At 37.2% G+C, this 14,520-nt stretch overlaps 1 protein-coding gene across 1 annotated transcript in view; it reads right to left on the bottom strand.

The window, feature by feature from the left end:
• The window catches only part of REPS2 (RALBP1 associated Eps domain containing 2), a 91,193-nt gene that overhangs the window by 57,533 nt on the left and 19,140 nt on the right, over positions 1–14,520 (bottom strand). Inside the window, exon 2 of the mRNA XM_088532766.1 lies at positions 220–343. Within this exon, the coding sequence (XP_088388892.1) occupies positions 220–343 (124 nt within the window). The remainder of the gene's footprint in view (positions 1–219; positions 344–14,520) is intronic.

The following is a 14,520-nucleotide window of genomic DNA, read 5'->3' as shown; positions in this document are numbered from 1 at the left end:
TTTTATAGAGGGGGATATAATGTCAACTTTGCCATACATGTAATTCACTGTAATTTTCTTGGAGAATGTAGCATTACTACTGGCTCTTCTCCATTCCCTGAAATGCAGTTTTGCTTCATACCCAAGTTAGAAGAAAATTTTACCACAACAGACTGCTAAAAAGCTTTAAAGAAAGGAAGAAACAAGTGCAGAGCTTTGCAAGCAAAATTTGCTACTTACCATTCTTAATACTCTCAATCCGCACTGGAAGTCCTGACTGTGCTGCCGCAATTAACTTCAAAGCAATATAAAATTGAGCAGGACCAAAATAACCCACACGTTTGGCTCCACAAACTTCTGTAATCTAAGAGAAGAGAGGCATATTTTTGGTAAAATGCATTTCACTCCTACAGAGAATGTAAGCAGTACTAAGTAAACAAGCAAAGGAAAAAAAAAAACATCTTTAAAATTGCAAAAGGCTCCCACTTGAAGATCTCTATTAAGTGCATTTGGTTCAATTCAGGACATTACAGTCTGATCATATTCCCCTCAAATCAGATGTAAGTAGTTATTTATTACCCTTTCCAGAAGTATTACTCTGTGACATTGCTAGTCTAAAAAGCATTATGTGTTTTCATACCAGAAGTGGTTGAATTTTAGTAGCAGGCGAAATTATTTCTGTAAGTACGCAGTCCCATATAAAATGCTTCCATCATACAAGCTTTGATAGTCCTAGAAAAATCGTACTCACTATTAGCCCTTATAACAATAGTCCTTATAACAATTACTGTCATTGTAATATAAATATAACACAAGAAATATCCCAACACGCTGCTTTAGCTTTTCCTTGTGAAAAAGTAAGTGGGAGAATGTTTCAGCTAAGAAACCTTCCAGTTTTCTCAGGAGAGAAGCTTAGTTTCCCCCACCCTATCCTATATATCTTCAATCAAGCCTTCACCACCTCCTCGGCAAAGGAAACCATTCCAGATTCACACACAGAGACAACAGCTACATAAACAAAAACCATCAGCAGGCCTGAAACACAGATGCTAATTCTCCATGCCTGGAGCTGCAAGATGTTCACAAACAAGTTTCAGTCATCCTTTCAGGTTGGAATGAAACTACACTGCCCTCAGATGCAGAAGGGAGCCTCAAATTGTTTTTCTAAAAGTATATAGAGATTAGCAACGCCTCCTAACTGCTGAGTTTCTATAGCCTGTGTGCAGAATGACACTGGAACAGTGCTGGCTTTTCACGGGTAAGTTCCGCTCTCCGGAAAGCACTGCCAGCAGGACAAGTGCTTGTACTCCCCACCTACAGCATGGAGGAAGTTACTGGCACTTGATGAAGTAAACAAACAACACAAATGATTTTTTTTTTCTAAAATATTACATACACTCTGGCAGAATATAATGTGCAACATTTATTGAGAACAATTACTGGAATGGCATTTTTTTTAATAATCAAAGAAAATTATCTCCAAGCGTTTTCTTCTCTGGATATGGCTGCTGCTTTGGCTGAATGAGCGTTGGCTTCCTCCCTTCCTGCTAGTTTCTGGGACGCATGGCTTAAATCCCCTGATCACAAGACATACCAAGCAGCTTTCTTTTCTCTTGCTGCTCAATGAAAAGAGTAGGTAAGGCTTCAATTAACCCCTGGAATTTGCCATCCCCTTTCTTCTACATATACATACAGATAATCCCACAGTCGAGCTGTGGACCCCTAGGAAGGGTCCTGGCACTTGGCACCAAAGACTGGAGCATCTCTCTGCGGCTGGGAGCATGCAGTGCCAAACTGCAAAATACTCAAAACGTCTTCTCCTCTGCCCACTCCCCACAAGAGCAATTGTCTCAGAGTACATTCGCACATGACACGGCCCTTCTTACTCGTGGCCTTTCGGATATACGCGCGCCACCACTAACGCATCTTCTCAGTCTTGCTGGTCTAAAAACGGCCGCTGAACCTACCCAGAGTTTGCATTCTACTGAGGAAGGGACAGATTTCTATTGACTAAAATTCAAGCTAGGCACATGGCACTGGTTTCTCTTATTAGGAGGAGGGGAAGTAAAGTAAGGAAAAACTGATGTCAGGCCAAGGTGCAATATCTGCTCAAGTCTGTGCGAATTGCTCAGTCGATGAGGTAGCATCATTTTATTCTTTTTTATCTACAGCTACAATCATTTTCAGAGGCAAACCTTGCTGCTGCCACCTAGACTGGGACCATTTCAAAACTAAGCTGGGATGCACAACTGCTCTTATGTGGGACTGCAGTTCTCTTCGCAAAGGCTGGACAGATTTTTCTCCTCTGGGAGGAAATCTTTCTTTCCTGCCCTGCCACCATATGCCTGTGGGCATAAAACACTGGCATTAGCATGAGCTATGCCTTCTCTCACCATCTGCTAGAGAAAAGAACACGGAGCAACCGGGTGTAATGCAGAGCACTGCAATGCTATGATCCTTTTTCTGCTATCACATTATTACTTTTTGAAAAGTAACTATGAGTTGATTTCACATATATTTTCTTCTCCTTTCAAATATTAAGGCCATCAAATGCCATGCATTGTTCCTTACAAATAATCATTGAGAAACTGTCCATTTGTAATTTTGCTCTTTGGTTATAACAACAGAAAAATACTTTTAGGCACAATCTCCTCCAAGTTATTTTTGCAATTAGAAACTGATCAAACAAAATCCTGATTTCTTGATAATGGCTTGGAGCAACAGATGCGAGCTGACAGAGTAGCCAAATTTATTACACAACTCAAGGAATTCACTTAGATTAATTGTAGGCACAAGCATTTATTCCATCTAGATTGATTGTATAGTTGAAGGACTGGTACTGAAGTACCCTTGCAGAGACCAGTTCTTACAGTCTAAATCAGGGCCCTGCTTAGAGCTGCCAGCTGGAGAAACCTCTCTCCAGCAACAGAGGTAGGTGGCAGGTTAGCCTCTATTCAAAATTAATTCTTCAGAACATGCTGTTTGCTTAAATCCCACAGCAGCTTAAACTGAACACTGCATTTTTTATTTGCTGGTTTTACCCTATGCAGGGCCAGTACACCTAAGTTTCCTGATGGGCAGATTACATTTAGTGATATGCTTTGCTGCAGCTAAAGCAGTTTGAGTAATATACTATTAAGAGCCTTTAAGATCCATCTGAATTAAAGGCATTGTAAACGAATGCCATATGATATTTTTCAAGCTGAAACTGGACTCTCTAGCTAATAAAACAGAGAGCACTCTGGAACTCAGGTATATGAAAACATCCCCCGAAAGCCTGGGGAAAACATCAGTTCTGCTTTCACTCAGCTAAAACAACATCTTTCTATCCTTTCCTGTTGTCAGTTTAGGCTATGCAGTTTTCGGCAGGCTAGGAAAGAAAGCGCTGATATTTTCTAGTCATACACTGCTAAGCACACAAAACAAAACTAATTGCACATCTTGATACTGCAAAGGGTTTTAAGACAGAACTATTGACAAGCAGTTTTCATTGTAAATTTATATTTTTTAGATTCTTCATCAACAAACCATAATCCTTCAGTGATAGCTGAATATGGAACAAAAGTTTAATGAAGAACATGTTGGGAATAATTTTTCATGGTGGCAGGTTACTGCTTTTGCTGGCCAACCCTGACCCCAGGATTTTAAAACATCAGTCTGAGACCCCCATTCCATGGTTTGTGAGAGGAGAATATGATGTTGAAAAGACTAAAATGAAATTCGAATTTCTGCAAGGTGTAACAGCTCATATGGAACAGATTCACAGGTCACTTGCCAATTAAGAAAAAAAAAAAAAAAAAAAAAAAAGGTCATTTCAAACAATATGCAGAAACAAAAGAAGTAAGAAAGCTATAATGTCTCATCTCTTGTTAATTCTAAATCAGTCCTGGAACAATGCCTTCAAATTCTTTGGAATTTCAACAGATAGCCTTAAAACATATGTTCTGTACAAGAATCACACCATCTTCCCTATCATGCGGCCATGAAAGATGACAAAAAAGAGCTACACATGTGCACACCCTTCAGAAGGTTTTCTGTGTTTGTAAAAATACATAACTTTTTTTTTTTTTTTAAAAAGAGACTTCTGACTTATAACATTAAAATTTAAAATATAGCTATAGTATCATCAGGGCCTCTGAGCTGTTTGGAAGAAAGGCTGTTTTAAATTACAGTTCTCCATGCTAATAGAAAAGCTTTACATCTTGAGATGCTGGAACAAAAAGCAGATTTTTGTATTTATTATCTACTCACTGCTCTGCTCTATCGGCTGACAGCAAGTGTTATTTCTGTAATTGCTCCTTGAAGACATCCCACGTGGAGCAGCTTTTCCCAGCACAATCTGACATTGTTCCAGCTCTCCCCTACTCTCTCCAAAAAGTTTCCACTGCAGTCTCCAAGAGCACTGACCTCTCACACACCCTGGGCAGGTCTAATTCAGACTGCAAGAGCTAAACTTCAGGATTTGAACATAAACCTAGGGCTGAAGGTTGTTTTCTGTAAGTGCAGAAATGGGAAAAATCAGAAACAACTATTCAACAGTCTTCAAGTAGATGACTGAAGATGACCGTCCTCCAGCCTAAAGAGAAAGCTTTAAAATCAAGGCAAAAGTAGAGCTGGGATTTTTGCTTTTTTCTTTTATTCAGCCATTAACTCTGCTATGTTATCCTCTGTATTTACCTAGCACAATTTTTCTCTGTTCTGCCCATTTGCCACTAGCTGCCCTGAAGATTATCACTGCCTGTCATCTGTAGGTAAATCCAACCCAAAGGAACTCAAACCTGGGTGAGCACTTGACACTGCTAAAAACAAATATATGATGAATTCATATTCAAACTTATTCTGAAAAAAGAAGGTGGAAAACACTGGCTCCTGGGCCTAGCTGCCTCTTTCATTTCAGCCCACCTTTCAAAGGGCAATTTTTAGTACTTCTCCTCACTTGTGATAAAACTAGGAGTTTTAAAAAAAAAGATCTAAAAAGATCTAAAAAAATATCTAAAAAGATTTTCCAGTTTATCAATTGCCTCTGCATTTTACAGAACACGTGAAATAGCTTCTGCACAGAGTGCCTACAAAAATGGTAGATACACCTCAAGAAACGCACCTGATGGAGGAACCGCAACGGCAACGCACCTCAGAACCCAACTGTTGAATGACCAAAGACTCCCATCTAAATCAACCATCCTAATAAAACTGCCTCAAAGACAAGATAGCTTATCAACAGCTTATTTCAGTAATGTATCATGCCTCTGACCTATTTGGCTTTTTTATTTTAATTTGTGTTCATAGATTCTGTTTGTTATAGACATGCTCTGCTACATCCTTAAATGGATGCTGCTTCCTGGAGGGATCATTTCTCAAATATCTGTAACAGTACCTGCAGCCTGGGGCTGCATCTCTCTACATTATTTAAAGCAGAATAAGGAACAGTCCATCCTGGATCCAGGAGGATACCTTACTGTCAGGGAGCAAAGAAGCGGGAACGTACCAGAGCTGTGAGGTATCAAACTGCACGGAGGAAGACGCTCCGTTAGGGATCAGATTGCTACTTTGCTCATTTGTTTCAGTAAATAGAGATTTTACTCTATCATCTTGTCTTCTAAAAACAGACGCTTTGTCTATTTTAGTCTTTATTGAAGATAACCTGATGTACTTACTAAAATCTAGCTACTTTGAGCAAACAGAGCTCCAACACCTAAAACAAAGCAATTTTAAACAGAAGTTGAAAATGGCTTACTTGATGGGACACAAGATAACACATGCGTAGTGCGTTTTTAAAGACCCCAATACAAAATGTTTGCACTGATAAAGCTATGCATGATCATAGCTTTACAGTGAAGAGCAATATAAGTGGCGAGGCAAGCTGCCGATAAGCTACTGACGTTTAAGAGCTCTAGCTAACACTTTCCTAAAAGCAGAGGAAAGCAACCACATCTGTTGTGGGAAAAAAATAGAATTTCTTTCAGCAGACTTTTGTAACACCTCTTACTGGCATGACCCAGAATCATGCACATCTGCCTGTGCAGGTGCTACACATGCCATTCTCCTCAGCACTTCTGCAGGGGCGGCACTTTGCTTTGGGAACGGCTAAGGCACTTTTCAGGAAGTTCCAAGGAGAACATTGTGCACCCACACCGAGAACTACAGAACCAACGGGTCAGCCCCGATTAGTGCATGTGCCACCACAGGCAGAATCCCATGAAACAACCACTAAAAACATATCCAAACCATTTTGTAACTCTCACACCTTAGCACAACAAAAATATTTTATAGGCTACAAAAAATTCTGAAGTAAAAAAAAAAAAAAAAAAAAAGAAACCAATGTTTTCAGTTGGAAAAGATTCCTGCGACTGGGTGACACAGGGACAGAATTCATGCTTGGTTAATGCTCACAGTTGTCAGCAGCAGATGCCTGGAGAAAACAGAGTATGCGAGCTACAATACCTGAAAAAGGAAACCAGGCAAACCAGCATGCTCTAAGTTAAAAAATACATATTTATCTCAATTATGCACTTACTATGATATGTTAAACAAAAGTCTTCAATTATTAGCAGTGTTGGCCAAAAAGACTCTGTCAGTTGATATATCAGCAGCCTTTATTGTAACACCTGCAAGTACTGAACTGTATATATTAAAAAAAAATCCAGCTTCCTATGCTTAGCCTTTTGTCTTGAATATATAAATAATATTGAAACTCATTTTCCTTTATCTCTATGTGACATTGAAAAGGCATACACTGTCACCTAATGATGTCCTTGGTGGTAGGTTTAGGAATCACCATTCCTGAGAAATATCTGAAAGTCTACAAGCCCAGAGATGCAATACCAAAGGTTACAGAATTATGTCATAAGCAGTTATAACCATTTTCTGATTGCATCTTTCTTTTAAAAAGAAATCTAGCATCACCTTCACTAAATACGTGCCTTTAGGAGTATACAAAAAACCTGCAGAGATGAAGAGATGAAGCAATACTTTTCAAAATCTCCTTACATTTCACTTGTTACTTCTTCTTATTTGCAAATGAATTCTGTATCTGACAAAAACAGTTCATCCACTTGAAATTATTCTAGCTGGTTTAGTATAGGAATTTGTATAGGAAGATAAGTAAAAGTTCAACTAACCTTATCAAACTAGAAACGCACAAATAAAAAATCTGAAAAGAGTTTGCTCTGAATTTAAGAAATCTTCATAACGATACTGTCAATGCAGAATTGAAGGAAGTATTATTCTTCTTCTTCATCGAAATGCTTCATGTTAATTGCAGGTAATAAGGCCTGAGATCCAATGGAAATCTACAGAACAGTCAGTATTTGGCTATTGGTATTTTTTTCTGCTTTTCAAATCTTACTGTAAATTCAATTGTGTATCATAGTATCAAGGAAGCCTAATATCCTAAGTAAAATGAGAAACAGGACGCTGTCACGACACCCCATCCAAACAGGCAGATTGCAGGAAACTTCCACAGAGCTTATCTGACTTTCTCCTGAAAAAAGGAACTGACAAGACTATTTCGTTCTCATGAGCCTGAGACAGTTTCAGAGATTTCACTTTACAGATGTAAATGCAAAATATTTAATACTAAATATTTTATATATTATAAGTATGCTTCCCTAAAGTCATTAGCCGTTCCAGACTTTTATGCTCATCTTCCTCCTCACCTCTTCCTTTCCAAAAACATATCTGTGGAAACAACACAAAAAAAGGTCTGGGGTAGGAGAGAAGACAACCCAGATCCTTCAACTCTCACTCACTCAGCCAAGACGTTATACAAATCCCCCATACCCACAAGGAACTCATGTAGGAATTTGATGTAGGCAAACTACATACAACTATCCAAAACGAAACTGGGCCAGGATGGGCATTGAGCCAACCAAAATATGCATAAGCTTGCGAAAAACTCATTTTCTGGAGGCTGAACTGAAAAATAGCGTACAAATCTCACTACTAGCGAGAGTGATTGGAGAGATCCCATTTAGTCCAAGTGGAAATGCCACATTTCGCAGAGGAGCTGCATTGATGCCCTTCTGGAACCAATCACCCGAACATTAAGGAAACATGGGCAGATTTTAGGGAAAGGTATATCCTTGTGTTTATATCATTTTAGGTGACCACTTCAGCAATGAGGTTGTTAATATTTCAAGGAATATTTTGCACAAGCAGCATTTCCATTCGCATATTTTCCTCTTGAGCTTACATTTTCACCACCTTAAACTATGACAATAAACTTGAATTCATTATTTAGAATGGCACTTGATATGCTTATTTTTAAAAATCCATACATAGCACTCCTTATATAAACACAGCTGAAAGTAAATTCAACTGGAAGCTCAGTCTTAGCAATCAAATCTTACTAGGAAAAGTTTCTGCAATTTGTCCAGGTCTTTCATACAGAAAAAAAATATGGTCTCTCTGTTGCTGAAATAGGGTATGGATTAAAACATACATTCTAAATTTAAAAAAATCAAAAACACATAGGTTTGATAATAGAGCTGTTTGCTGAAGTGAAAACACAACCATCAGATGTGCGTTACTTGTACAAGTGTGTATTGTTGAAAATTCCCTTTCATTTTTTTCCTGTTTCATTATGATGTATTCTTTATACAGCATTTACCTTACTCTCCAAAGAATCTAACATCAAGTCTTTGTTGTAACTTACCCTTCAATAAATAAGCAAACATTTGAAGTTACTCAATACAGTATAATTTTGTTCTAATGTTAAAATAACATCACAGAAATCCTGATTATAACTAACACTCCCCATCATCAATGAAGCAGCCAGCCAAATCTCACCTGACATACAAAAAAATAATATGCAGCAGCTGAAAAAATGGAAAAATTTTGAACATAGCAGTAAAGAGAAGATGATCTCCTGCGGATATAACCACAACATTTTGTGAATGGACAAGCAAAATATCTCCTCAAATACTTAAGACTCTTCAGGCATATACAGAAAAACAATGGGATATTCCTACATAAATTCTGAAATCAAACAGCAATGAGGAAAACAGGCAGAAAGTTAGATAATTTCCTTTTAAAATGTATAGATGTTAACTACTATCAAGAATCTTCCATTGATGGACTCAAGCCAAGGATATCCCCAAAAGGGCCCAGTGCAATTAAATCTTTTTTTATTTTCTCATTGGATGACAGTGCTTAAAGGTGTCGTTCTGCCATAGTTCATCATGTTACCTTGGATGAATCCTAGAAAACTAAGTGATTTTAATTCATTGTCATAATCAAGAGATCTGTATGACTGTCTGCTGATAGTACCACCAGATATATTTTGTAGCCTCTACAACAGCTGCCTTATTATTTCCACATTTCTTTGCAAGTTCAGCATGAAAATATTTCAAGTTTTATTCTTAGATGTTCTGCCAGAATAACTTTACGATCTGTTCCATTTGTATGCTTTTTTTCCTTCTTTTTTCTGTTTTTTTCTAGAGCTGAAAGGATACCAAGAGCAACTGAGAATGCTTCTCATGGCAGTTACTGTTATCTTTATATATCCAGGCAAAATGGTTTATTTACTTATTTTGGAAAGCAAGCAACCTTTTTTTCTCAATGAGCACATTTTACTTGTTGATAGAACATCGCCACTCCAGCAACCATGGCAGTCATGATGCATTTGTACACATACTTCAACTGTATTATGTGTAGATGAATTCTTAATCCTGTATCATAATTGAGATGCACTTCGAATTCCCTCTGCATTGCCTCCAGCCGTGTGTGATGATCTTTGCTTCCAGGCTCCTCCCAGAAACTCTTACAGCATCCTCATCCAAAAGGCAAGAGACAGCTCTCTCTCCAGGTCACCCAGGTCTGAAGTCCTTCTACAGTAGTTCAGAAGACACCAGGCAAAACAGTACAGGAAAGCTCTCAAGCTGTCAGCAAGCTACAGACCTTCACTGATGAACCTACGTGAGGATTTCCGAAAAACTCTAGAAAATCCTTCACTGAGAGGTTTGCTCCTGGAGCATGTCTGGTCCTGCACATCTGGGTCAAGGAACAGGAAATAGTCCCAGATCCACTGAAATTTTGTGATCCAACCAGTGACTGATAGATTGGCCAAAAATTGTAGCGTTAAATTTATCAACCACAGATTAATATGCCAGAAAGCCTGGGGCATCTATCAAAGCAGGATGCCCTCTCCCACATAAGACACAGTTCACATGACAGAACTCAAGAAAATACCTCTGGGTCTATTTGCTGCCAGTGTGCCTTGGTTCCAAGGCAGAAAACTCTGCTCTTTTGTGAAAATGAAATTCAGCACATTGAAAAAAGGAGAGCAAAAAGTCACACACAGAGCACTTTAAATTATGGCTATTCTAATGTCCCATGGGAACAAATAATGAAGTTTATTTTTCAAATCTCCCCTCTTGGTAGCAGGGTGGAGATTGTATCATTTAAAACTAACTGATATGTTATTAAGAGTACCACACTCAAAGATTTTAAGCAGTGTTGCATATTAAGAAGTGCTGCACTCAATCACTTCTAAGATTTCAATCAAAGACACTGAAATTATTCTTATAACAGGCCTTTCTCTACGCTGGGTATCTGCCTTGCTGCATCATGGAACTGCACAGATTGACAGTACCAGGAGCAACAACCCGGGGGCTGAGAGCGCTCCCACAGGCACGCAAATCCTATGTCCTTGAGACATATATCTGTGTCCTTGAGACAACTTGCAATACCCAATGCACATTTATAGCTCAAAGTAGCAAAATAATAAAGGAAGTTGCAACACAGAGGGTATTGAAAGGCTTGTTGATTTGATTGTGAAGAGACAGGTAAAATGGAGCGCAAACTGTGGCTCATACCGTATGTTGATTTTTCGATATCCAAAGGCACGTAATGGCTGCAAGGAGACATACACTGCCATCTGAAAAGCTGGGAGGAAAAGCACAATAAAACCTGACCAATATTTTTCTCAAAGGCAACCCCGGCACCACCCTTTAAGACAGATTTTGACAGATTTCTGCACAAATTATTTAACTGCTTGAAAAATAATTCCCATGAATGTGTTTCCTTCTACTATATATTCACAAATAATATTCCACCATCTTTACATTGAACAAATGAAAGCTCGCATCTCTGCCTTTTGTTTCCATATGCACATTTTATAAGAATGTGAAATGTGATGTAGGTCTGATTTCATACAAGGTACATGAGCCAATGTTAATCTTTAAGCCTGCAAGAAATCCCACTGAAGCCAAATAGGACAATTCATGAACAGAATGTTACGCATGTTGGGATAATGTCCTAAAACAGGGCCATAAATCTGCATTTGCCTTAGGAAGACAACTTCAAGTTTATCTTTATAAAGCTTTTATTATAATAAGCATTATAATAATAATGCTTATTATTTACAATCCGCTTTAATAATTGCTATAGGAAGCAATTATTCTGCATTGCTCCTTCGTTCCAGCGAGAGAGCTCAGCAGGGATACATTAGAAAGGCTTGGTACAAGTTCCACTCAATTGCTACTTTTAACCAAAATCAAAGTACAGAGCTGGCCAGACAAACAACTACATTTAAAAAAACCCACAGTGACAAAACTTGTTCTACAGCTCTTGGCAAGGTTGTGTGTGCAGGAGCTCGCGACATATTTGAAATGCTAAATTATTCAAGGCTTATCATTTGGTCTTAATGTAACAACTAACAACATGCTTATTTTAATATACCTCCACTATTAAAACAAAATATCACAGCAGCCAAGGCATTTTCAAATATCAGCTCTGTGGCTTTTATGACTCTTTCACAGGACTTTCTGGAATTAATCTAGAAAAACAAAACAATGTAGACATCTGTGCACATTACTACATATTACATTAAAAAGGATTTGTAAAGGCTTATCGTAGGCAGCTTTTCCAAATATCTGTTCATTTTTAGCATTACTTTGTTTCAGCATTGAAAATTAAACCCACATACCAGAACAGAAAATGAAGTATTCAACAATCGTTTCTCCTCTTCATTCCTTTATTTTCTTTCTTATTTTTTAACATTTGTATATTTTATATTTCAAGACAGAAATCGCTAGGTGAATTATTGCTTAAAGTAAATGAAAGCTAGATGCCAAAAACTGAGTTTGGGGTTTGTGCCAATTCATGTCTTAAATGCAGCAGCCTTTTTCTCCCCTCACAACCCTCTGCCTAATACTTTGCACAATTTGAGTGCTAAATGAAAAAGTAATCCCGTGGAGCAAATAATTTAGTATGCAATTAAAACTCCATAACGCCTTCACGAAGGAGGCCAAGTATAGCAACTCTAAAAAAGCAAGAATCTCAAAAGACCTTTAATAAATTTATATTTTAGTAAGCCTGTACTCCTTGTATGTCTGAGATACAAATTATTTTCTTCCAGCAACAGTACAATTCATAAGATTTCTCTCTGCAAGATTTACATTAAAATAACCCCATGTGAAATCGCTAGGAATGCTCATGGGCTGAAAACCCCAAAGGTTCTTAAATGCTTTGTTAGATTGCAGCCTGACACAGAATAAGCAAAAGCATTTATACATACCAAATATATACTCTTTCCCCTATTTTCCCGGCCTAAACCATTTAAACTCTTGAGAGTACAGGAACTGATTAAGCTTTTAATTCCCTCAATGTTATTGCAAAGGAATCTGTTGGCTTAGTGGACTTCAACAACTACTTTGTTGTCTTATTCCTCATGCTTGATGAAGAAAGTCCTGTTTCTGATTCTCGCTTTCCCTCTGGTCCTGCCTAACAAATATTGCTCTACCTACCTGTTACTATACAGCAAGAGTATTGCTACAGAAAGTACTGCCACCCTGGCATGTCTCAAGTATTATTTTATAGTAGGAACTTACATTTCAGATGCTGTTATTATTGATAGTTTAATGAAACTAAAGTCTAAATAAAACCAAAATAAATAAAGAGAATAACAGGAAAAAAAATATATTGCTACATTTGCTCACTTGAAATCTTTCAACTCTGGCTTAATTTTATTTGCTGTTGAAACTAGGCCTTCAGTCAAGAAGAGCAAATGTTTTTCCACATATGTAAATACTTAAATTTAGATTGTATTTCATCAATGTTTTTAGGAGTAGGTGGAGGGGAGGGAAAAGGGGAAGAAGGGCTGAGGTAAGACACTGCTTTTTGATTCAGATATTGGTGAGGTTTGGAAAGCAACGAGGAAGAGATGAGGGTTTTACATGGGTGCTGATATACAGGCACTGATCCAACTGCAATGTAACCGAAAAAGTACCTCCATCTGTGACATACTTCTCATCACAGTTGTGGGAGCACTGCTGAGGATTGCAAAAGAGTTTTTTTTTACTTTCTTACTCTCACAACATCTTAGGCACACTAACTTTCAATGAAAAATTTTTTGTAATATATGAACAAAGCATTTTTGTTCTTTAGAAAAAGCATTTTTTGAACAGAAAGAAATTCAACATATTTATCCACAAGTACTATTTTTTCAAAACAAAAGTGTATATATATTTTGTACATATATAAATGTGTGTATATATGTATACACACATATATATAACCAAATATTTTGCAATAATTGCTATATGAAAGACCTTTAAATTTTATGGTAAATACTACATCATGATAAAAAACTTTTTGAAATAAACTATTATGTTGGTTCAAAATTTTAAAAAAATCTAGCTTTAACTAGAACTAATAAAACGAACTATAACACAATAAGTACTATACAAGAAGAAAAGTAAAGCTCCTAATTTCCAGAAAAGTTTCTGACTGTACAAACTCTTATATCAAATAAAGGAAAAAAAAAAAGTCTATTTTCAGAATATGTGGGTACATACCACTGAAAAGTTGAATGAACTCACTACAATGTCAAAACTATGGTTAGGTTGATGTCACAAATAATTATGAATCTTGGCACTGTACATAACTTATTAGCAGAAAAAAAAAGTTATTTATTGCTGACAGGAAAGGTCTAAGTTTAAAAAACTGTATGCTTAAGGACTCACATTTTCTTTTTGAGGTAAACACAAAACCAGGTTGATTTTAATTCTGACAAAGACAAATAGTACTATTTTTTCTTTTGAAAAAGCCGTGAAGAAATATAGAAGTCTACTGTTTACTTATAGCTTCCTGAACAAAACATCGTGGAAAAACTGTGAAAAATGTTCCAAGTCATGTCAAAATGTAAAATGAACATGTCTTCTAAAAATCATCCAAATAAACTATAGTTTATAATGGATGATATTTATATTTTATAGCTTTCTTATTAATCTCACAGTTTTTGGGCAGTGCACAGTAGGCCCTACCTGTTTTTCAGTCTGTCAGAATCGTTTGCATAACAATTCTTGGCACGTTGAAAGTATAGGCTCCAAGCTTCAACGTCAGGAGAAATTAATCCAAATTGCAGGATTTCAACACTTTTTCCCCCCTCACACTTTTAACATAGAAATTGCAATGAGTTGTACAACTGCAATTATCGCACTGTGAGCTCCCAAAAACATTTTGCATTGCATAATAATATCTTTTTTTTTTCAGTTTGCAAAAAAGAAAGAAGAAAAGAGGGAAAAAATGATGCATTTCCAC

Source organism: Tinamus guttatus, unplaced genomic scaffold (assembly GCF_059628265.1).
Source record: "Tinamus guttatus ecotype Peru unplaced genomic scaffold, ASM5962826v1 Tinamus_guttatus_pri_ptg000470l, whole genome shotgun sequence".
Taxonomy (NCBI): Eukaryota; Metazoa; Chordata; class Aves; order Tinamiformes; family Tinamidae; genus Tinamus; species Tinamus guttatus.
Note: the sequence above shows the minus strand (reverse complement) of the source record. Positions and strands in the feature narration are given on the sequence as shown.